This window comes from Mustelus asterias, chromosome 22 (assembly GCF_964213995.1).
Source record: "Mustelus asterias chromosome 22, sMusAst1.hap1.1, whole genome shotgun sequence".
Taxonomy (NCBI): Eukaryota; Metazoa; Chordata; class Chondrichthyes; order Carcharhiniformes; family Triakidae; genus Mustelus; species Mustelus asterias.
The window spans coordinates 25,580,197-25,605,173 of NC_135822.1; the positions used below are offsets into that span (position 1 = coordinate 25,580,197).

The 24,977-nt window shown below is 44.1% G+C and overlaps 2 protein-coding genes across 11 annotated transcripts in view; one reads left to right on the forward strand and one right to left on the reverse strand.

Moving 5' to 3' along the window:
• atp13a2 (ATPase cation transporting 13A2) overlaps positions 1–2,544 on the forward strand; it is a 77,862-nt gene extending 75,318 nt beyond the window's left edge. For 6 of the 10 annotated variants that reach the window (XM_078238986.1, XM_078238993.1, XM_078238983.1 and 3 more), the window contains one exon: positions 368–2,540. In XM_078238986.1, coding sequence (XP_078095112.1) covers positions 368–538 — 171 coding nt within the window. In that variant the 3' untranslated portion in view covers positions 539–2,540. Of the gene's footprint in view, positions 1–367 lie in introns of all 10 variants that reach the window. The other 4 variants (XM_078238987.1, XM_078238984.1, XM_078238989.1 and 1 more) reach the window with 2 other exon arrangements.
• A 368-nt stretch (positions 2,545–2,912) lies between these two features.
• On the reverse strand, positions 2,913–21,656 carry sdhb (succinate dehydrogenase complex, subunit B, iron sulfur (Ip)). The gene is made up of 9 exons (XM_078239002.1): positions 20,900–21,656; positions 16,691–16,765; positions 11,297–11,442; positions 10,376–10,461; positions 8,110–8,246; positions 7,467–7,583; positions 6,766–6,867; positions 4,405–4,527; positions 2,913–3,098 (listed from the first exon to the last, which is right to left on the reverse strand). The coding sequence occupies exons 1-9, from the start codon at positions 21,209–21,211 to the stop codon at positions 3,021–3,023; spliced, it is 1,176 nt and encodes a 391-aa protein (XP_078095128.1). The 5' UTR covers positions 21,212–21,656; the 3' UTR covers positions 2,913–3,020.
• Positions 21,657–24,977: the final 3,321 nt, after the last annotated feature.

The window sequence follows — 24,977 nt, forward strand, 5'->3', positions numbered from 1 at the left end:
GGGACCGGAATGGTTCAAGAAGGCAGCTTGCCACCACATCAAAGGCAATTGGGGATGGGCAATAAACGCAGGCCTAGCCAGCGACGTCCACATCCCATAAATTAATTTTAAAAATGTGATTAGAGTACAGAATCTCTTTAGTTTACCTTCCATCCCAAGTATTGGGAAATGTAGCAAACTGTACCACTTGGTGATATGGCACAGCGTTTACTAATTAGGTTACCGTATGTATAGATATTCTGCAGGCTATCATTTGGAGTCAGTTAGTGGAATAATGCAGATTAGAAGCCAAAGATAAGTAAGAAGCTTTAATTATGGATTTGTTTGTGAATGGCATTTAACTGTAACCTTATTTGGCTTTTTTCAGACAACTATAGACAGTGGCTTCCTACAACGATGCGTACGGCCCTTCTGCAGGAAAAAACAGTCCAAAAAGCTGTACAAAAGACTTGAGAAAGAACTTGGCTGCAATTCCGAATGGCCTCCTCTTAATGAAGTTATATATGCCCAATCAGAGAGGATCATCAGCTTCGAATAACATTTTCCACAGAAACAGGCAAAGGGAACATGAAGTTTTTAACCAAAAAAACATTACCTGCATTTCAAACCTATGAATTTCCTGCATCAAATGGCATAAAACAACATGCAGCTGGAAACGAATCAAACTCGTGACCCCCATAAAATCTGGGAGGAAAAAATGTATGATAGGTTATGAATGGACCAGGACAGAATTTTTCCTTTGATTACCATCTCCTCTATAGGGTATGAGTGACAGGGCATTCTACAAACTCTATGCAGGACAAACTCCGCTGTTTTTTTTCGGGCATTGTGGCAAATCTCCTTTTTTTTTAAACACGCACTGGTTTCCCCATATTGTGGGAAACTGGGTTCTGAAGTTTGTCTCTAGGAACGACTATGTCATTTATACACTACAATTTGCAAACATTATTACCCAAGAGTGGTGGGAAAATACAGGTTGGGATCAAAATAGTGTTTGGGGTGGGTGGGCATTCAGTTGCTCCCTTTGAAGACTTGGCAAGCTGCATGGTTAGATCCAGGTGAGCTAACTCCATCAAACTGGGTATTGTTTTGTTAACTTTCACTATTCATCTGTCACTTTTGAATGTTTTCCTTAGTTAAAATTCTTTACCCAACCCATATTTCTTTTCACCTTCAAAGTGAAGACCCAAGCAGAGATGCAGTTCCATTGGTGCATGTAGCCATGTACCTAATTCATTGGCCTCTCTGCACTGCAGGGATTCTTTCTGCCCATCAAGCCTGCACTGGCACCAATCTAACCTAGGCCCTATCCTGTAACCCCATGTATTCATCCTGTTAATCTCCCTGACATTAAGGGGCAATTTAGCATGGCCAGTCCACCTAACCTATACCTGTTTGGACTGTGGGAGGAAACCAGAGGAAACCCCCACAGGCATGGTGAGAATGTGCAAACTCCACACAGACAGTTTACCTGAGGCCAGAATTGAACCCAAGTGTGAGGCAGTAGTGCTAGCCACTGCCACCCTAGTAGTGACCATTTTCATATTAACTTTGATGGTGTTAGTGGAGACTAGGGTGAATATGCTTCTTCAGTTTAGCTTTTGCCCTCGGCCGAGGACTTGCCAAAAAGTTATGTTGTTTAATTTCTCCCAGTTGCTACCATCAGACCAAGGATTAAACCTGGAGAAAGTTGGTGTATTTGTGCCTACTGAACTACACCTAGCTACAGTTAACTGTGCAAGCAGCAGCTTGGTTCTCGCTGGAGGAAGGATTAAATTGTAAAGGTTGAGTGATGAATACTGACTTCAATTATGTTAAAAATTGAAATTACTGCGTTCTCGTACAGATAAAGTGGGAATAGGTCAATTAAATCTCTAGATTGTTAACATTTCACAAAATCTAGGAGAACTTTCAATGGAAACTAAATCAACAATGTAATCATGGTTCCAGAAAACAAGTTGTAATTGATTTAACTCAGTCCCAGTCCACAACACTATGAACAATGTTCACGTATGTGGAGTGGATAAGGTTAATTTAGCCCTGAATAGCGTGTTACATTTACTGCAGGCAACATGATCATCATCCACCATCATTGGCATAACCTTGTGCAGCCACAGGAGAAAGGGAAAATCTGAAAGATCATCTCCAAAAATAATCTTGCATAAACAAGAGGTATTTTATGTCAATAGATAACATTATGACCAGTGTCAACATACTATTAGTTTTGAGGGTAGTTTTGTAACCTTGATAGGGCAAGATGGCCTAATCTCCCTTGGCTGCTCTTGTGTAAATGGTGTCCCAATTGATTCACTCCCCTTGCTACATTTAACCAGTCTACTACGTGTAAAATATTTTTTTGACTTGTACAAAAACTGATTTTGTATTAGTTTTTATAACAAGGTGGGAAAAACTGTGTACAGTTTACAGGATTTTTTAAAGTGCTGTTACATTTTATGCCACTTTTACAAAGAGCATTCCTGCCATGAAAATGCTTTGTCTAATTGTACAGTATAGATATATATAAAGATTTTATTTCTGTGCCTCAATGATGTCAGAGAATCATTCCTAAGCAGATTTCTGTTCAACTCCAATTTTTTTGCATTGCTATACATTAGAAATTAATTTAATCCTCAACCTAGACTGTAAATCTGTGGTCTCAGTCCTCCCAGCTTTAGTCTAATCTCCACTATATTTCATTGAATTTGGCAGTCAAGCCTCCACCTTTCCCACCTTCAAAAAAAATCCTTTAAAATTTAGAATAAGCTTTTGGCCACCTATCTTTATCACTTTTGTTATAAATCTATTTTCTCTCTTTGCCATTAAAGCACCATGGGATGCTTTTCAGTTCAATGTCATTTAGGTCTTTCTGTACTCAATTACTGTCCATTAAAAAAAATACAAGTAACAATCAGTTACATGGCAGAATGATTTATTATGTTTTGTCTTCCATACCTGAAACAAACAGTTCAACTGCAAAGTTTTACAATAATAATACAATAGTTAAATCCAGATATGCAAAACTATGCAGTTGCAGCCTTGGATTTGTACACTGCCATCATCTTCTTAATCTCAGCAATCGCTAGACCTGGATTTAGACCCTGAAAGGCAAGAGAACCAATCACTATTTGAATTAAGAATGAATGTTCAATGGAAGTCACTTTGACAACCGTAAATGAAACTGGAATTAAGGCTTTGCGCATATTGGAGACAAAGTTGGGGCAAACGAACAAGCTTGCCTTAAGTGTTCATTAGTTTCAAATCTTGTCTTTTCTCCACCATCAGTTCTCTTCCCTCCTCCTCCTCCCCCCCGCCCCCACCCCCACCCCAGTGTCAGACATTAGAGATCAATTAACTGTCTTCTCTTCTGGATAATATTCAAAGTACCTCAATCATTATCACCATGAATACCATTCCCTGCCCATTGGGTCAAAGTTGAACTTGACTTTGTGCAACTTTTGTATTCATATATTCTCCAGCACCAAGACCACCTACATAATGGCACTTATCTCCACCCCTGTCTCAGTGCATCTGCTGAAATGCTCATTCATGCCTTAGATACCTCAAAAACCCAACTATTCCAAGGATCTCGGGCAAATCTTGCACCCTCCATAACCTTTAGCTCATCTGAAACTCCGTTGCCCCTATATAACTTGCACTATCCCAATCACCCATGTTTTTTTGATGTACATTGGATTCCAGGTCTGGGAACACCTCAAAATTCTTGCTGTGTTTTCAAAGCACACATCTTTTGAAATTTGTTTGGTCCTGCCCTTCTCCATCTTGAACCTTTTCCAACCCTGAGATATCTGCATTCCTCCAATTCTGAGCTCATTCCAAATTTTTTTACTCAACCACTGGCAGCCCCACCTTGCCCTGTCCCAACCCATCAACTCCATTTTTACATTTCTGCTTTGTCTTTTGTTTCAGGCAGTTCCCTTTTTGGGGGCTGCTCTTCTTGCTTTGTCTTAGTTTGTTTTGTTTAGTTTATTTGATTTGCCCAAAAGAAATGCCCTTGCTGGAAGTTGGAGACACCTGCAACCTGTTGTCAGCTGATTGCTGGTTCTGGAGCAGTTTGCTGCTGCTCCTGCAGCTGTTTTCTGTTACCATTGGAACATTTGCTGTTGCTGCTGTGGGAGTTAGAGCATTTGCTATTGCTGGAGCTTTCTAAGAGTATCTCTGGAGCTGAAGAAAACCCATCAACTCCATTAAGACACTCTTCACTTTCAGACACTTGTCCTAATACCCATGTGGCTCAGTATAAAATGTTAATTTGATAATATTCCTGTGAAATATCTTGTAAATGCAAGTAGCTGTTCTACTATTCAAGACGTTGTTTCCAAAAATGAATTATTTGTAAGAAATTCTTTTCCAAGTCCTCACTTTTATAGCTGCTTGAGCACTTACCTTTGGACAAGTCCTTGTGCAGTTCATGATGGTGTGGCAGCGATAGAGGGAGAAAGGATCCTGCAGCTGAGCTAGTCGCTCCTCTGTGAACTCATCTCTGGAGTCAATCATCCAGCGATAGGCCTGAAAGTTAATCAAGTTGAACCAGAAATCAGCAAAGTAGATTTGGTTCAAACTTTATGGAAGTATCCTAAACTATGTTTTCTCAATTATTATGTAGTAAAACAAACTGCAGTACTGTTTAAAAATTCATCAGCAGAACAGTTAGGGATGGGAAATAAGTGCTGGCCCAGCCAGTGATGCCCACATCCCGTAAAATGAATAACCCATGAATATCAAAGATGGAGTCCATCAATTTCCCAGTAGTGAATACTATTAAATATCACAAAAACCTTAGGTTCACTGTTCAAAAAATAAATCAATAACTGATACCGAAGTAGATCTTGTGTTCAACATTCCCAGAATTTACAGATAAAATGCATTGAGAATGCGACAAAGCATTTGCAAAAAAGTGCTTGTGGTTCAGAAGGTTGTGGGTTAAAGATCCATTCCAGAACTTAAGTACAAATGTATGGTTTAATACAATAATTAAGGGTGTCCTGGATTGCCATGTTGTGGTTGACACTTTCTGGCACAACTGAAAAGTCATGATGTGGAGATGCCGGGGTAAACACAGTAAGAGTTTTAACAACACCAGGTTAAAGTCCAACAGGTTTATTTGGTAGCAAATACCATTAGCTTTCGGAGCGCTGCTCCTTCGTCAGATGGAGTGGAAATCCAAATAAACCTGTTGGACTTTAACCTGGTGTTGTTAAAACTCTTACTACTGAAAAGCACATGGACATTCACCACAGTTCAAAAACAAAATTATCTACTGTTTGCAAAATCTCCTCATCAGAATTGCTCATTTTAACACAGACAGCATTTACAAAGTTTAAACTGGTTTGCCTATAACTACTCTGTGGACTCTCAAAATTGCTGAATTCCTACTTTTACTAGATAAAAGTGCAAAAACTCAGGAGATGGTATGCAAATTCAAGTTAACTTGGTTTGATGAACCTTTCGTGTTAGAATAATACTCAACCCTTACCCACTTCTCATCTTTGAATTCATCCATGTTCACACTGCTGTTCTCCCATCTGCAAAATCAGCAGCCTACATGTCCCACTCTGTCATCACTTCCCTCCAACTCTTATGTTGATTCAATTTATTTCAACATGCTAAAGGCTTCTGCCCCAAAGTTCTTGGGAGTCCCACTGCAGCACCCAAAGCACTGTCGATAAGGCCAGTTATGTAAATACCAGAAGTATGATTCAGGGAGGCAAATTTCATAAGGGAAATCGGGTAATTATTTGAAAACACCAAGATACAGGGCTTTGAATCAGTGGGATTAATCTAACACTTGCATGGTGAGCTGAATGGCATTTGTACTTTTGAATTTTTATGGGGTCTACCAACCTGCACAGATACATAGGAATAAACAACAATTTGTATTTGCACAGCACTATGAATGTAAAATGGCACAAAGCACTTCATAGGAGCATGAGAAAACAAAGCAAGACACTGAGCCACATGAGATATTGTCAGTTGACCAACACAATGGAGATTTTGAGCATCTGAGGAGGAAAGAGAGGCTAAGGTTTAGGGAGAGAATTCCACAGCTTGGTGCCTAGACAACTGAAGATGCGGCCACCAATGGAGCAACTAAAACGGAGGGAGGCAATGGCCTAGTGGTATTATCACTAGACTATTAATCCAGAAACTCAGCTAATATTCTGGGGACCTGGGTTCGAATCCCGCCACGGCAAATAGTGGAATTTGAATTCAATAAAAATATCTGGAATTAAGCATCTACTGATGACCATGAAACCATTGTCGATTGCCAGAAAAACCCATCTGATTCACGAATGTCTTTTAGGGAAGGAAATCTGCCGTCCTTGCCTGGTCTGGCCTACATGTGACTCCAGAGCCACAGCAATGTGGTTGACTCTCAAGTACCCTTAGGCAACTAGGGATGGGCAATAAATCCTGGCCAGCCAGTGATGCCCATGTCCCACAAATGAATAATAAAAAAAAGAGGCCTCATTTAGAGGAGCACAGGTATAATGGAAGGTTGGGAGGCTGGAGATTAGAGATAGGAAGGGGCAAGGGCATGGAAGGATTTGAAAACAAGGATGAGGTTTTAAAATCATGATATTGCTTGATTGAGATCTCGTGTTTGTCAACAAGCAGAGGGGAATGGGACTTAGTGTGTTAAGACACGGGCAGCAGCATTAGATGTCAGAAACAACCTGCCAATATATAACAGTTAAATCTCCCTGTGAAGTATGTACAGATTCTGCGAGGATAAAACGGATATACCTGCATCAGGACAGCAGGGCCCAAATATTTATCTCCATTCCACCAGTAGCTGGGACAGCTGGTACTGCAACAGGCACAGAGGATGCACTCATAAAGACCATCCTGACAAAAGAGCAAGCACATTTAGTTCAATTCCAACAAGCAAAGCTCTTCTGTCCATATTCCTGCTGAATGTATAATTCTCTAAAAGGATGCATCCTTAAGTGTCTCTAACACAAAAGTAGCTGAAGGTGCACGAGTCAAAAATGTGCTAGATTTAATGCAGCTTGGGCAAAATGTGATAAAATTAGACACTCATCCACAAAGTACCAGCCAGGCATCATGTATAATATTAAAAATGACTTAATACCTTGGTCAAGTTTGAAGAAAATAATCTCCAGTTTACCACAATAAAACATAGGTATGTTCATATTTACAGGTCAAAACCTGCCCTCAGTCGAGAGCACACTGCTAGATGAATAGAGTGTTTTGCTGATACACTTGGTTGGAATCAATGTGTTCACACACACACTTAAAGCAAATACCAAAATGTAGAGTAGAACAATTCCCAGCCCCATCATGCTCTTTATGCTGACCTTACAGATCATTGTGTTATTGTGAAGGAATAACACCCCTCTTTCTACTGTTAGTTTAAGCTTGAAGTTTTGGCTACTGGAAGGAAGACTGTTCCCCATTTTATATGGATCATCCTGTAGCCTTACCAGTTTCTGTCTGTCCTCTATCGATTGCAGGTACTGCTCCTTACCCCCTTGAGATTCATCCTTTCTCTTCAGGTATGGTTGAATTAACTTGTACTGAGCATAGAAGTTACTCAGGTCCTGGAGAAAAAGGATAAGCAAGTTAAATCCAATCTGAATACATCAGCAAGACACTTAAGTGACACAAGAAATTTTTTAGGAGACAGATTTAAGGCCATTATACTAAGCAGCAGGGTAGTCCAGTGACAGAGAAAACTGCTGATCAGAAAATTTATTTATAAGCATAATTCACGATACAGCAAGCATATAATTTTAGCCCAGTCATTGTGGGAGCTGTTTTTGCAGGGGAACAAAGCCTTGAAGCAGATTACTCATGACACAGACAGAATTATAAATATCCTGAAATTCTGAGCACTTAATAAACCAAAGACTTAAGTTGAATTTTCTAAGACACACAGATGATATTTTTTTTTTTAAAAAGCCATGTGGCTTTTCTGCAACAATCCAATTTGAATCAGCGGCAGAGTGTGCTACTGATTGCAAATTGGATCGTTGCAGAAAAGCACACAATGGAGTCCAGGATCCCTGCCGCAGTGAACAGAAGGATACAGAGGGAACAAACAAAAGGGCACGGGTAGGAACTTACCGGAACAAGATCCTTCACCACATACATGTGAGGTAGCGGGTAGATCTTAGTCACTTTGTCAAGATTGCTGTCAATTTTACAGGTGCAGGCTAAGGTATTGCCACCATTGATGTTCATGGCACAGGAGCCACATATTCCTGAGAACAGAAATCCATGTACGAAATCCTTAGCTGATCATGGTTTCTGAACACTTTCACTAAAGCTCTCCAAACCTGCACAATACTTACTGTTTAAAATAAACTAAACATGCAAAGTAGTCAGTCTAATCAGCTTCAAAAAGTGACTGTAAAATTTATTGGCTTTTTTATATATTAAAAAACCCCAAACTATCACAGGTAAGACTAGATCACAATAATGCTAAATGAAGCAGAATTGGCCTGTGAAATGTATTTATGTTCTTGACAAAAACAGAAAATGCTGGAAAATCTCAGCAGGTCTGACAGCATCTGGGGAGAGAACAAGAGCTAAACTTTGAGTCTGGGTCATCTGTTTGTGTTTCAGATTCCAGCATCTGCAGTAATTTGCTTTTATCTTTATATTTGTAAGTTTTAAGTTTAAATTTATTTGTCACAAGTAGGCTTACATTAACACTGCAATGAAGTTACTGTGAAAATCCCCTAGTCGCCATACTTCAGTGCCTGTTTAGGTGCACTGAGGGAGAATTTAGCACGGCCAATGCACCTAACCAGCATGTCTTTCGGACTGTGGGAAGAAACTGGAGCACCCGGAGGAAACCCACGCAGACACGGGGAGAACGTGCAGACTCTGCACAGTGACCCAAGTCAGAAATCGAACCCGGGGTCCCTGGTACTGAGAGGCAGCAGTACTAACCATTGTGTAGCATTGGCATAAGTTTAAGCTTAACAGCAGCCACAGAAGGAATTTTATTTCCTGTCCTAGACAGGAGGGACAGCATGGTGCAACTGTTTAAAAATAGGAAACCCAATCTCAACATTCCCTGTTGAACTGCAGCACATTTGGGTTGAACGGAGTATCGTCGAGGCGGATTGATAATATTTAAATGGGGTTCTGAAACTCTATGTCAGCAATTTAGATATAATGTCTCCAGCACAGGTTTCCTTGGGTAACTTGACAGATTAAGGGAGGCGACAGCTGCTAATTCATAGGCAAGTGCTTGTACAGGACTACTTCTGGGCTAAATGGAGCTCAAAAGCTTTCCCCTCGACCAAACCTGGTACAATTCATTTGCCTATTATACATTCTGATTCTGTCTCCCTTAGCCCCGAGCACCATCCCCTCCCACAAACCATGTCCTGTCCCAGCTCTGACGCAGAGTCAGCCAGACTCAAAATGTTGGCTCTGTTCTCTCTCTCCACAGACCTGCTGAAATTTTCCAGCATCTTCCATTTTTGTTCCTTCGTCTTGAAACTGCTAAAACTGTCCCAAGTGGTCAGTGGCTGTTGCCTTATGCACACACAATAGCCAGCGTTCAATCTGGCCAGCTGCCAAATGAGCAAAAAACAAATGCTAGTCAAAAGCTGCTCATTTCCAGAATTTCCTGATTTCTTGGCATTTAACAAGAGCCACCATTCCTTTCTCCATAAATATTGCTGCCTCTCTTTCTCTGATCCCTTAACCTCCATTTTAATTATATAGAAATCACTAAATCCACTTAATAAGGGGATCTGATTTTGACTGTCAGGCAATACCTTACAATTTTTCAGAATTCTGCTTGTGATCCCAGATGTTTCCAGCTGTAGAATCTCAACCACTTACACAAGACACATCTGCCCACATATCACACAGCAAGGGATTACGATCTCACAGCAGCAGCTAATGATGAAGAAATTAGAAACTCAATTTTTGATTGAAGGTTCATTGGACATGTGGGCCTTTCAGATGCAGCTTGAGATACAGATGCTGGGCACAAAGAATGGCTGCTAACACCAACTCATACTTTGGGCATTTTCAATAAGAAACCACAGCCTTCAATGGAACGTTAAAATGGATGGGCTGAGGCCAAGGGGAAATCAATGTTGCTGATGCTGGAATGGTGTTGCGCCCAAGATGTGCACGTGGGGCATTCAAGATTTTGAGTCATTCTCCAGAGCTCATTGAGGCTGTTATTAACTATATTAATGATTATTTTAAGAACTGTATTTACCGGATGTCCAGATACATACTTTTACCTCGTCCGAAGCCCAATTTCTACCCATAGAAATCTGCACAACACTTGATTTTATTCTGAATGGCACTGAACTGCCATTCTCTTTCACACGTATACACCAATGTACTACATACTCACCTTCTCTGCAAGATCTTCGGAAGGTCAGTGTGGAATCCATCTCATTCTTGATTTTGATAAGAGCATCCAGTACCATTGGACCACATCTACATATTTGGTGTTATAACAGAAATATCAGTTTTAATTTTTTCAAACTTGCATTTGTATATTCATTTTAATGTAGTTAAAAGTCCCAGAGCACTCCACAGGAACTTAATCAGACAAAAATTGAGAACACTAAAGAAGGAGACATAAGGCCACCTGACCAAATGGTTTCAAGTCTGTCTTAAATAAGGAGAGAAGAGGATAGTCAACAAGGTTGTCAAGAGGGAATTTAAAAAAATTACAGCCTACAAAGGCTAGAGAAACATCTGACAGTCATGTGGTGAAGGAAGTGGAAGGTGCACAGGAGGCCAGAGTTAGAGTATTATAGAGCTGGAGATGGTTACAGAGGATGTTCCAGGAATGTTTCATCTTTGCTGCACTAAGCTTGTTTAAGCAAATACAGAAGGAGATAAAGAGATGGAATAACAGTGCTGTATAAGGAAGGCAACTAATCCTCTGCTGCTGGGACAGGAGAAAGATTATAGAATACAAACAGTCAAAAGAGGAATATAGACTCAGACCCACATCTTGGAGTGTTAACAAAGGCACAAAAAGATCCAGAAGGAATCTGAAATTTCTTGGCTGTTTTCTTTCTGGTCATTCATCTCACTCTTGAGATTAAATAAACTTGGGAGAGTTTATACACAGGCAAGGAATGGACTAGGCAGATCAAAATACCTTTTTTCATTTCTCTCACTAGACATTTACTGCCCCCAACCTTGCTGGAACAATCAAAATGGTCCTATCCCAAGCGATGAAGAGGACACCATCATATTAAAACACAAATAAATCAGAAAAAGCACTGTCGTCCAGCGCATTCGAATGTGAGACACTCACGCGTTCAAATCAATTTCATAGGTTTGCATACGAGGCTTGTCACCAGGCTTATCTGGATTCCATCTGTAAATTGCAAACTTCTTAACGCGAGATGCTGCCTGTGCTGCGGGAGCAGCCGCTGCTGCGGTTTGTGCATTGCGGGACAACTGCAATAGAACATACAATACAGCTAACGGTCAATCCACCAACCATATTCCAAACAATATCTCTTGCACACTAGGTCAAAGTTCACTCCAAAAAAAAAACACCCAACTGGATTCGTCTAGATAGCTCACCTCCAATATCTCAGGAACTGGGGCTATAAGAATTACACTAATTAAGTAAATTCTCTCCATCTCAGGCATTGTTTGTGCATCAGTGCAATTAACATTGGTGCTGCTTTTTAGCTTATCGTGAGGAGTAGCATTTAGCCAAGAGGAATACTTTATCCAACAGCATACAGTAACTAAAAGAGATGCTAAGATCACAAAAGCCGAGCAATCTGCAACGAGTTCTACACTTCCTACTCAGCATAAGGTGTCAGTCAAGGCAGGAGACACACACATGCTGTTGGAAAACAAAAGAATTGCTTTTGGTTTGAGGAACATAAGTAGTAAGGCCATCAATAAGCCTGTGGGCCAGCTCCACCACTCAAAGTGCAGAAAAGATTTACTAGGATGCTACCGGGACTTGATGGCTTGAGTTATAAGGAGAGGCTGGATAGACTGGGACTTTTTTCTCTGGAGCGTAGAAGGCTGAGGGGTGATCTTATAGAGGTCTATAAAATAATGAGGGGCACAGATCAGCTAGAAAGTCAATATCTTTTCCCAAAGGTAGGCGAGTTTAAAACTAGAGGGCATAGGTTTAAGGTGAGAGGGGAGAGATACAAAAGTGTCCAGAGGGGCAGTTTTTTCACACACAAGGTGGTGAGTATCTGGAACAAGCTGCCAGAGTTAGTAGTAAAGGCGAGTACAATTTTGTCTTTTAAAAAGATTTAGACAGTTACATGGGTAAGGTGGGTATAGAGGGATATGGGCCAAATGCGGGCAATTAGGACTAGCTTCAGGGTTTAAAAAAGAGCAGCATGGACAAGTTGAGCCGAAGGGCCTGTTTCCATGCTGTAAACCTCTGACTCTAATAAGATCATGACTGATCTACCTCTCAACTCCACATTCCAGCATTATCCACTCCCCTGTCCCTTAACATCCAGAAAATCTACTGATCTTGGTCTTGAATGTTGATTAATGATCGAGCATCCACAGCTCTCTGCAGTAGAGAATTCAAAACTATCGCAACCCTATGAATGAAGAAATTTCTCTTTAATCACAGTCGTAAATGGCTAATCCCTTATTCTGTGACTTTGATTCGAAGATCTAGCCAGGGAAAACCAGCCTCCCACCATCTACCCTGGCAAGCCCCTTAAGAATTTTGTGCTTCAATTACATAATCTCTCATTCTTAGGCCTAGTCTACACAATCTTTCCTCAGAGGACTGTCCCCTCATCCCAGAAATCAGCTAATGAAACATCATTGCTCCCTTTAAAGCAAGAATATCCTTCCTTAGGCAAGATTAAAACTGTGCACAAAACTCCAAGGTGTAGTCTCAGCAAAACCCAATGCAGGACTTCTTGACTTTAATACTCCAATCCTTTGCAGTAAAAGGCAAGCATACCTTTTGCTTGCTATACTAGCATGTTGAGATCCTTGCAGTACCCCACTAGTTACAGTCTTCCAACCCAAAAATGACTTGTTTATTCCTCCTGTTTTCTGCCCGTTAACCAATTTTCAATCCAGGCTAACATGTTACCCACAAGCCCTACATTTGTGCAAATAGTTTGGGCAGCACATCTCTGGCAGAATAGATTGATCTTGGATTGCAGATTCCTTAGAACTGGACGAAAACTGAAGAGTTAAATTATGAAGATATATTGCATAACTTTGGGTGTATTAGCCGGTTGAGGGGTTATCTAATCAGAGGTACCAAAAATGGTAACAGGAAGCAAGAGTTACTCCCTTTGGTGCAGAAATCCATAACAAGGAAGCACAATCTTAAAATTAAGAGCCAAGCTGTACAATATAGCGCAAAGCACCTTTCCACATAGGATAGTGGAAATGTGAATTCTCACCCTCACAAGGCTGTGGATGCTGCGTGAATTGAAATTTTCAAGTCAGATTATTAGGAAAGAATATTAAGGAATATAGATTAAAAGAACATAGAACAGTACAGCACAGAACAGGCCCTTCGGCCCACGATGTTGTGCCGAGCTTTATCTGAAACCAAGATCAAGCTATCCCACTCCCTATCATCCTGGTGTGCTCCATGTGCCTATCCAATAACCGCTTAAATGTTTCTAAAGTGTCTGACTCCACTATCACTGCAGGCAGTCCATTCCACACCCCAACCACTCTCTGCGTAAAGAACCTACCTCTGATATCCGTCCTGTATCTCCCACCACGAACCCTATAGTTATGCCCCCTTGTAATAGCTCCATCCACCCGAGGAAATAGTCTTTGAACGTTCACTCTATCTATCCCCTTCATCATTTTATACACCTCTATTAAGTCTCCCCTCAGCCTCCTCCGCTCCAGAGAGAACAGCCCTAGCTCCCTCAACCTTTCCTCATATGACCTACCCTCCAAACCAGGCAGCATCCTGGTAAATCTCCTCTGCACTCTTTCCAGCGCTTCCACATCCTTCTTATAGTGAGGTGACCAGAACTGCACACAATATTCCAAATGTGGTCTCACCAAGGTCCTGTACAGTTGCAGCATAACCCCACGGCTCTTAAACTCCAACCCCCTGTTAATAAAAGCTAACACACTATAGGCCTTCTTCACAGCTCTATCCACTTGACTGGCAACCTTTAGAGATCTGTGGATATGGACCCCAAGATCTCTCTGTTCCTCCACAGTCTTCAGAACCCTACCTTTGACCCTGTAATCCACATTTAAATTTGTCCTACCAAAATGAATCACCTCACATTTATCAGGGTTAAACTCCATTTGCCATTTTTCAGCCCAGCTTTGCATCCTATCTATGTCTCTTTGCAGCCTACAACAGCCCTCCACCTCATCCACTACTCCACCAATCTTGGTGTCATCAGCAAATTTACTGATCCACCCTTCAGCCCCCTCCTCTAAGTCATTAATAAAAATCACAAAGAGCAGAGGACCAAGCACTGATCCCTGCGGCACACCGCTAGCAACCTGCCTCCAATCCGAAAATTTTCCATCGACCAGGTATATTTATACAAGGTGCAGAATGACAGGACAGGCTTAAGGGTCGGGATGGTTCCTGTGACTGGCAAGGGTGTAAGTGAGCATGGACAGTCTCACAGAGCTCAAGAGGATGGTGTGGTTGACTGCGTCAAAGACTAGAAGATGAAGAACAAAAATGCACCACGGTCACAGTCACAGAAGTGGTCAGTGCTGGGTGGAGGTTGAAACTCAATTGGTGGAATCCATAGAGTTGCAGAAGACATAGAATCCCTACAGTGCAGGAGGAAGCCATTCAGCCCACTAAGTCTGCACGCCTCTCCAAAAGAGGGTCTTGGATCACCCATGCCCACCTCCTAGCCCTATCCCCATAATCCTGCACATTTACCATGATTAATTCACCTAACCTACACATCTTTGGACTGTGGGAGGAAACTGGAGCACCCGGAAGAAACCCACGCTGACTTGGGTAGTCATCCAAGGCCAGAACTGAACCAGCAGCATTAAAACAAACATTAAGAGTTTGAGAGAGGGTTGTCCTATCAAGAGAGGCTAAATAGTTTGGGTCTGTATTCCTTGGAGTTTAGAAGAGTGAGGGGTGACCTTATTCAAACATACAAGATCCCGAGAGGGCTTGACAGGGTAGATGGTGATATGTCTTCACTAGTGGGAGTCTCAAACAAGGGGACGTAGCTACAAGATAAAGGCATTTAAAACTGTGCGTAGAACTTTCTTCTTGCAGAGGGTAGTGGAATCTCTGGAATTCTCTGTCCCAATGAGTAGTGGAGGCTGGATTATTAGAAGTATCCAAAGTGCAGGCGGATAAATATTTGATAGATCAAGGAATAGAGAGCTATGGGGAAATGGAACAGAAAAAGAAGCTGAGGCTGGCATAGCTCAGCCATGATCGTACTGAATGGCAGGGAAGGCTTGATGGGCCTGGTAGCCTATTCCTGCTTCTATTTCTTTTGATCTTGTGAACCCGGACCCCTGGAGCGGTGAGGCAGCAGTGCTAACCACATGAGCACAGATTTAAGAAGAATCTCATTAAATTATCTTGATGGGGAAGGTTTTGTGTGGGCTAGCAGGGGTGACACAGTTGTTAGCACTGCTGCCTCACAGTTCCAGGGATCCAGGTTGAATTCCAGCCTTGGGTGACTGTGTGGAGCTTGCACATTCTCCCAGTGTCTGTGTGGGTTTCCTCCAGGTGCTCCAGTTTTCTCCCCCACAGTCTGAAAGATGTGCTGGTTCGGTGCATTGACTATGCTAAATTCTCACTCAGTGCACCTGAATAGGCACTGGAGTGTGGCAACTACGGGCTTTTCACAGTAACTTCATTGCGGTGTTAACATAAGCCTACTTGTGGCACTAATAAATAAACTTTACATTGAATGGCCTCTTCTGCACTGTATTCTATTCTATGATTCCAGTAGATTGAGCAGATCACACTGCATTTTTCAGCTGTTTAATCAGATCTTCTCAAAAAGACAACAAACTTAGCCCTTTAAAAGACAGCTCCAGATTCCCCTATTCTCTTACGGAACTGTGGTGGCGCTTCGCAGATCAAATGTAGGTCAACAGGACAAGGTGATCTCTCTCCAGCTCTTGTTGGCTCTATTCTCCCTCCACAGATGCTGTCAAGACCTGCTGAGATTTTCCAGCATTTTCTGTTTTTGTCTCCAGCCTGCAGGTATTTTTAAGGAGTACTGTCCGTTAGAGAAGGGGCTGTTTTGCGTTATGATGTGGAGATGCCGGCGTTGGACTGGGGTGGGCACGGTAAGAAGTGTCACAACACCAGGTTAAAGTCCAACAGGTTTATTTGGCAGCACTAGCTTTCGGAGCCCCAAGCCCCTTCTCACTCCCCCTGAAGAAGGGGCTTGGGGCTCCGAAAGCTCGTGCTGCCAAGGACCGTAACCTGGTGCTGTGAGACTTCTTACTGTGCTTGGTGTTAGCCAGCCCAAGCTTTTGTAGTTTCGAATAGTTGTCGGCGTCGCCTCAAGTGTTCAAATGACCTTCACAGGGCAACGGTGGCGGGCCGCCTTCCCTCCCCTCCCCTCCCCCAGCCGGGTGCCAGGCGCCCCTCACCTCCACGCGCCCACCTCACTTGCACACCTGCGCCTCCACCCGCGCGTGCCGCCCCCGCGAGCCACTGGGGTCAGAGGTCAGCCCCCGGGACACCGCTCGAGCCCCCTCTTCTCACCTGGAGACAAACGGCCCGCCGCCGCTGTTGCTGCTGTACCCAGGCCCCGCTGCGTCTCAGCCACACCGCCGCCATCTTCAAGGGAGGGGGGAGAAATTAAACCAACAAGAAAACGCCAAGGCCCGCCGCTGTCTCTCCACCAAATAAGCCGGCTCCGACGGAAGGCGGAATCCACAGACGTAATTTTGAAACCGCCACTCGCGAGGTAAGGCGTCCGACGCGTTGTCAATAAACTCCCTCCGACGGAAAAGCAATCTGACGCTCTGCGCTGTCTCACAGCTCTTAAAGGGCCCCCCACAACAATCCTTAAACCCAGAAGCAAAAAGCCCGGCATATGAAATAAAAACACAATTGCTGGAAATGCATTTACATTTATTTGACGTAATGAAACCTCCCGAAGTGCTTCCACAGCAACATTATAAATCATGAAGTGGAGATGCCCGTTGGACTGGGGTGGGGCACACTAAGAAGTCTCACAACACCAGGTTAAAGTCCAACAGGTTTATTTGGTATCACGAGCTTTCCGAGCGCTGCACCTTCACCTGATGACGGAGCTCCGAAAGCTCGCCATTCCAAATAAACCTGTTGGACTTTAACCCGGTGTTGTGAGACTTATAAATCATGGTGGAGCCACATAGGAGATGTTAATTTTTTTTAAATTAGTGTCACAGGTAGGCTTACATTAAAACTGCAATGAAGTTACTGTGAAAATCCCCTAGTCGTCACTGGCACCTAAATCACTGAGGGAGAAAGTAGCCAGTTCACCTAACCCGCACATCTTTGGAGTGTAGGAGGAATACAGTAAAAGAAATCATAGAAATCATACAGCACAGAAAGAGGCCATTTGGCCCATCGAGTCTGCACCGACCCCAATCCCACCCAGGGCCTACCCCCATATATTTTACCCACTAATCCCTTTAACCTACGCATTTCAAGACACTAAGGGCAATTTTAGCATGGCCAATCAACCTAACCCGCACATCTTTGGACTGTGGGAGGAAACCGGAGCACCTGGAGGAAACCCACGCAGACACGAGGAGAATGTGCAAACTCCACACAGACAGTGACCCAAGCCGGGAATCGAACCCAGGTTTCTGGAGCTGTGAAGTAGCAGTGCTAACCACTGTGCTACCGTGCCGCCCTAGGGCACAGAGACACAAAATCAAGTTACAGAATATTGATTAGAATGCGAATCCCTACAGCCAACCAGATCTTAAAGATACAGACAATGTGAGTGGAGGGAGCATTAAGCACAGGTTAAAGAGATGTGTATTGTCTCCAGACAGGATAGCCCGCAAGTCCAGGAGGCAAGCTGTGGGGGTTACTGATAATGTGACATAAATCCAACATCCTGGTTTAGGCCATCCTCATGTGTGCGGAACTTGGCTATCAGTTTCTGCTCAGCGACTGTGCGCTGTCGTGTGTCATGAAGGCCGCCTTAGAGAACGCTTACCTGAAGATCAGAGGCTGAATGCCCGTGACTGTAACTTGATTCTGTAACTTGATTTTGTGTCTCTGTGCCCTGTTTGAGAGCACATTTCCACTCCATCTGACGAAGGAGCAGCGCTCCGAAAGCTAATGGTATTTGCTACCAAATAAACCTGTTGGACTTTAACCTGATGTTGTTAAAACTCTTACTGTGTTCACCCCAGTCCAACGCCAGCATCTCCACATCGTGTAGGAGGAAACCAGAGCACCTGGAGGAAACCCACGCAGACACGGGGAGAACATGCAAACTCCACACAGACAGTGACCCAAGTCAGGAATCGAACCTGGGTCATTGGCGCTGTGATGAAGTAGTGCTAACCAGTATAATAGGTAGATTCTATATAATCATAGAATTCCTACAATGCAGAAGGAGGCCATTCAGCATATCGGACCTGCACCGACAACAATCCTAACTCAGGCCCTAACCCTGTAACCCCACGTATTTAACCTACTAATCCCCCTAACACTAAAGGGCAATTTAGCATGGCCAATCCACCTAGCCCGCACATCTTTGGATGAGAGTCTTAAGAGAGATAAACAGGGTTAGTGGTTCAGGTCAATGACCTTTCTTCAGAATTCATAATCGGCTCCATCTGTGTTATTTTGACAATTCTTATCCCACTTGGAAAGACAGAGTACCAATAAAAACTTGTCCGAATTAGTTTTGTATCCCTTAAAATGGAGCTCAAAAATTACTGATGCCGGTTTTACTCATTTCTACTGGGATTTGACAATTTTGGATTGTATACGAAAATGGCATTCAAATATCCTTCAAACTTCAAAGACAGTCGAATTATTACTAACGCACAGACCAGCCACAACCTAGTTATGTTCTTAAATTTAGAAACTTAAATTCACTGAAAATTGCATTGAATATTAAACGCATCATTTCTTTCCTTAATTGTTGTTCCCTATTGGGAGACACTTGCAAAAAAAGACAAACATCAAATTGGCTCGTTCACGTGACTGACATCAATACAAATTGCACATGCACTTAATGCATGAAATTTTTTTCATGAATGTTGTGAAGTTGAGTTTGTGAAGTGTGGTCCCTTTAAAAGCTGGTTCAATGTGTTCAATGCTTGGGTGTTTAAAATGCAGATGCCTACAGGGTACACAGATTGCAACGTTTGTAACAAGGTGGGAGTTTCGCAGGGTTAAGGGTAGTGCAACAGACAATGGTCAGGGATAGGTCGCCCAGGAGAGCTGTTTCATATCGGGTAACTCCAGCAGCTGTCAGATGTTGGGTGGCAGAGCGATTTCAAAGAGCCGCAACAGCGTGGGGAACATGGAGCATAACCTGGTAACCCAGGGTCAGACTCTGTGTGGAAACCACCTCCAAGTAGGCAGCCACAATGGAGTGGAGGCAGGAGGGCAGTCCCCGTGCAATGGGGATGAGGCGGGTGCTATAGTAGGCCACTCGGAGTTCCAGAGGATGTCATCAGAGACTGAGGGAAGGGCAAGTTCCTGCAGGGGGCAGCTGATTCCAGCATGGTTGGGAATCCACTGATGACAGTAGCCTGTCGTGCCCAGAAAGTGGGCAAGTTCCCTTTTGTGTGTGGCTTGGGAAGTGAGATGATGCTGTCCGCGTGCTTGCAGGAAAGGAGGCGGGCTGGACTGTCCAACACGTGGCCTAAATACTCGCCCCGAGGGCTACAGAGTTGCAGTTTGTTTCTGGAGACCTTGTGACCCTTACCAGCAAGAGCGCACAAGAGAATCCGGGAGTCCTGCGAGCAGGCCTCAAGCGATGGTGAACAGAGGAGGAGGTGGTCAACATACTGGAAAAGGGTGGAACCATGGGGAAAGGAGATTTCGGCCAAATCGGATTGGAGGGCGCGTGAAAATGTGGAGATGCCGGCATTGGGCTGGGGTGGGCACAGTAAGAAGTGTAACTCTGAGGCAATCAAGTCCACGTATACTGTTTACCCCTGTAGGTAAAGGCAAAGAGGTATTGGGAATCTGGATGAATAGGGATTGGAAAAAAAAGCGCGCACAAGTCCACAACCATGTAGTGAGTGGACTGTGGAGGGATGCAGCTGAGAATAGTGGCAGGATTAGGGACACTGGAAATGTCGGTATGACACAAGCATTTACTGCCCGCGGAACCTGGACGAGGCGCCAGGTGTTCCTACCCGATTTCTTGACAGGGAAAGGATGGGGGCATTATAAGGACTAATAGTCGGGACTATAATTCCAAGGTATAGGAGTTCTTCCAGAATGGGCCGGACGCCTTCCTCTTCCTCTGGGTTCAGAGAGTATTGGATTTCTGAGGCAAGGGCTTGGTCGGGTCTAGCTGGACCTTGAAGGGTTCTGCCGACAGCACACGACCCACATCGTTGGGGCCCTTTGCCCACAGGAGCTCTGGGACCCCAATAACAGCTCAGGCGTGGCCGCCATGGTGCTGCTGCGTTCCAGGATTCTATGCTGAAAATAGGCAAAATGTCATCTGGGAACCCAAAACCAGAGCTGGACAGCGTTGTTTAATGCAAGGATCAACCCGTCTACATCATAGACAGTATGATTGGGGCCAGTGTGAATGAGGTCATAAACCATCAAGTCCAAGTCCCTTGCCTGTCATCCCTGTCTCACACAAAGTGCAACATGGGGCACTTCACCTGGGGATTCCTGAAACAGGGACTTAGCCTTTTGGTTGAGGACAACTGCAGCAGCTACCCCCGCTGGTCCGATGCATAGTGAGCAAAGAGTTTAAGTGTAACTCACCCAGATGAGGAAATGCTGTTTGTTCATCTGATGGGTCGTATCCGTCGGGAGAGTAGTGGGCTGTGCAATGGAGATCGTTGTACTACTCACCCAGGGAGTGCTCGTATTGCCCAGAGTCTTTCTTATCAGTTCATGCCGCAAAAGATGATGAAAAATGCCTTGGAATGTTGAGAGATTGTGTGCTTCAACAGAGCCCACTACCGTAGTCGGGGATGTGGGCATTGTTCCTGCTGGAGAAGGACGCATACTGTCGAATATGTAGACTCCGGGGCCTCTGGGTGAATTCCTCCAGGAGAACAGGTTAATGTACATCCCAACTTACAGAGAAGATCCCGTCCCAAAAGGTTTACAGGCACATCAGTTCCTAGCACAGACTGGTGCTCCCCCTTGTGTCCAAAAAGGGTGAAAGGCACTTTGTTGGACAAAGGCAGTGATAATGGTTGTCCAGAGACCCCGACCACACTCAAAGTCTGTGATGGTGGGGAAATGTGAGAAGCCTCTTGCATACGGAAGGTGGAATACGTGGCTCCAGTGTTAATTAAAAACTCAATAAGCATTCCATCAACTTCAATAGGGACCATAGACTTTTTATCAACAATGGTAATGATAGGACATTGACGGGCTCGGCACCGTCAGTAGGAATTAAAGGGTTGGTGCATGGTAAAAGGGGTCATTTGAGATGCAGGCGCTGGGGGAGATGGGAGTGGCATGGCCAAAGGATCCTGTGCCTGCTGTCTCTGAGGACAGTTCCGGGCCCAATGTCCCTGGAGACCGCAGATAAAACAGGAACCGAACTGTTGCCCCCGCCAGCCGATCACCCCTTCCCTCGCCCACATCCCCTATTCCTGCCCCCTCGTGGTTGCTTCCCTGAATGACCAGTATATAATATCTTATCTGCACTCCAACTTCCCGAATTTAGGTTTCTGGTATTGGAGCTGGCACTCACGGTGTCGGAGGGTGATAACAAGCTCGGGTAGGTTCTGTTTTCCCTCTCACCCAACACAAGTCATCATAAACATTTTCTTCAGTGCCGGCATTCCAGCATCTTGAGATATACCAGAACATTTATTATAAACAGCACAGAAACATTCAACATCATCCTGCACATCTTCATCAAGTTTCTGAACAGTAGCATGAACCTTATGCCAATCAGTGGAAGGGAACGACTTACACAGGACTTCGGCCAGTCATTGCCAGAGTTAGTCTAAGGCTACAGGGGTAATGTCCCCATCAGGTCACTGCAGCTGATCACAGAGTGATCTCCACTTGTCAGTGCCCAAGCAGACATCCAGGACAACATCAATGTCATCCTTTGTGGGACTATGGCACTTTTGAAGGATTTCAAGTTTCTGGATAAATTTCTCAACCTCATCTTTAGGGCTGAGAGTGGATTCAACGATAACCCATAACTCGGAAGGTGTCCAAGGACAATACACATTCACAGGCTCACCCCAGGATCCGGGAAAGGCACGGAAGGGCAGTTGTCGCACCGATGCCGGGGTTGCCTGGGATCTGGTTCAGGATGAAATGGGGGCTCTTGGGATGCAGCTGCTACGAATCCTGAGGGGCCCGCAGCTGCGAGAGGGGAGTCCCTGCTGATAGTACTGTCAGGGGCATCCGCGGGGAGGGTCGCCCCACATGGAGGTAGGAGGTTTTATGTGGCCTCAGCTGGACTCGACTGTGAGTCCGGTGAAAGAGGATATGGGGATGACCAATCTTCCCCCTCATCCATCCTGCTCAGCAGGAAGTGATTTTTTTTGTTGGTTTGTGAGGACGCTGTGCAACCAAGATCTTGGCCTTAACATCTCCCTTCCGATTCCTTAGCATTTTCTAAACCCCTTTTCCTTGACTCATCCAACCGCTTCTGCATCTCCATTTGCCACTGGAAATATGCAGACCAACCCTACGCCTCTCTTACCTTTCCTCTCCTTTACTCTTAACACACATGTCAAAGTCTCAATGCGGTCCCTATTAAAGATACCATCAGGCGGAAAAGACTTCTCCTTATTCTGGGCCTACTTCACCCATTTCGGAACGTGACTCACGCTTTCTTGGCCATAGTGCACATACATGTATGCACTAGGTGTTCCCTTTGGAGGAGGTTCATATGCCTTCCCTAATGAACTTCCCATGATCAAAGAGGGGATCTGTTCTATCCTGCCAGCTGGCGTGGGACACGGTTACACACAGACAGACAAGACTGACACAAAAAAATGTCAAGACTAATGAAAAAGGCTAACAAAGGGTTAAGACACTTATGATTCTAGCAGAGCACCATCATGTGGCAGAAGAGGGTATAGCAGCAAAGAGAAAATCGGAATGATTTTGGAATTAGGTAATCAATCAAATCGGGACCGTGGTAATCAAGATAAGCACTCGCGGGGACTTGAACCCTGGAAAAAGGTGCCTATACGAGGGGTCCAACCTCCAACCATTATGCTGCACCCCCGGAGGACTTGAATCTCCATCGCGTACCTTGGTAATGTCTACACAGGACAGCATGTGCGTTCCCCCGATCAAAATGGCTCAATGCCCAAAAGCAGACAACCGCGGTCTCCGAACCTTTGGTCAGCGAGGCACCACGCTTTCTTCCCATGTCGACACTCTGGGGGTTTGCAATCTCAGTGGAACCTCCAAAAACTGCCAGAGATCCTTGGATACCAGCAACCTTAGGCACACTTAGTCGACTCTTAATACAATCCAATGCAAGGTCTTTAATTGCTTGTGCACAAGGAGAACTACCCCCGCCCCCCCGCTCCCCGTGCACAAGGAGAACTACCCCCCCCCCCCCATTGAAATGGCTGGAGTGGTTCTGACACTGCAGAGAAACAATTCAGCAGTTATAGTTCATTACAGCAAATGAGGAACAAGCGATTTTCCACATCTTTCATTGACATATATATTTGCCAATTAAATCCTGGCTTTTGGCCTTTCTTATTCGATAAAAAATGGATTTCTGCTAATCCTTCATTTGCATAGCATATCCCCATATCTTGCCTTTGGTATTTGTTATGGGAAAAAATCTGGCCTTGTTCACCTTCCGGTGAAGGTCAAAAAGCAGAATGTTTTGAGGCCTAGGCAAGTGATTAGTCTGAAGCAGACAAGCTTCCTTGAAGGTCCGCAACTGATAACATTCTCACATGCTGTTACAGAGAAGGCATGATTTTTGTTTAAAATCTGAGCATTTTAACTGTCACAATCGATGAAGGTGGGGCAGTTGATGTCATATACATGGATTTTCGTAAGGCGTTTGATAAGTTCCTCCATGGTCGGCTTATGATGAAAGTAAGGAGGTGTGGGATAGAGGGAAAGTTGGACGATTTGATAGGTAACTGGCTATCTGATCGAAGACTGACGGTGGTGGTGGATGAAAAATTTTCGGACTGGAGACAGGTTGCTAGCGGAGTGCCACAGGGATCAGTGCTTGGTCCTCTGCTATTTGTGATTTTTATTAATGACTTAGAGGAGGGGGCTGAAGGATGGATCAGTAAATTTGCTGATGACACCAAGAATGGTGGAGTAGTGGATGAGGTGGAGGGCTGTTGTAGACTGCAAAGAGACATAGATAGGATGCAAAGCTGGGCTGAAAAATGGCAGATGGAGTTTAACCCTGATAAATGTGAAGTGATTCATTTTGGTGGGACAAATTTAAATGTGGATTACAGGGTCAAAGGTAGGGTTCTGAAGACTGTGGAGGAACAGAGAGATCTTGGGGTCCATATCCACAAATCTCTGAAGGTTGCCACTCAAGTGGATAGAGCTGTGAACAGTGTGTTAGCTTTTATTAACAGGCGGTTGGAGTTTAAGAGCCGTGGGGTTATGCTGCAACTGTACAGGACCTTGGTGAGACCACATTTGGAATATTGTGTGTAGTTCTGGTCACCCCACTGTAAGAAGGATGTGGAAGCGCTGGAAAGAGTGCAAAGGAGATTTACCAGGATGCTGCCTGGTTTGGAGGGTAGGTCTTATGAGGAAAGGTTGAGGGAGCTAGGGCTGTTCTCTCTGGAGTGGAGGAGGTTGAGTGGAGACTTAATAGAGGTTTATAAAATGATGAAGGGGATAGATAGAGTGAATGTTC

Excerpts from the sequence above, each read along its gene's own strand:
- sdhb (XM_078239002.1), bottom strand. The coding sequence starts at position 21,211 with ATGTACATTAACCTGTTCTCCTGGAGGAATTCACCCAGAGGCCCCGGA. Across the intron at positions 16,766-20,899 it reads AACAGCATTTCCTCATCTGG|ATGGCGGCGGTGTGGCTGAG; the intron begins GTGAGTTACACT and ends CCTCCCTTGAAG. Across the intron at positions 4,528-6,765 it reads GCCCTGCTGTCCTGATGCAG|GCCTATCGCTGGATGATTGA; the intron begins GTATATCCGTTT and ends ATTAACTTTCAG.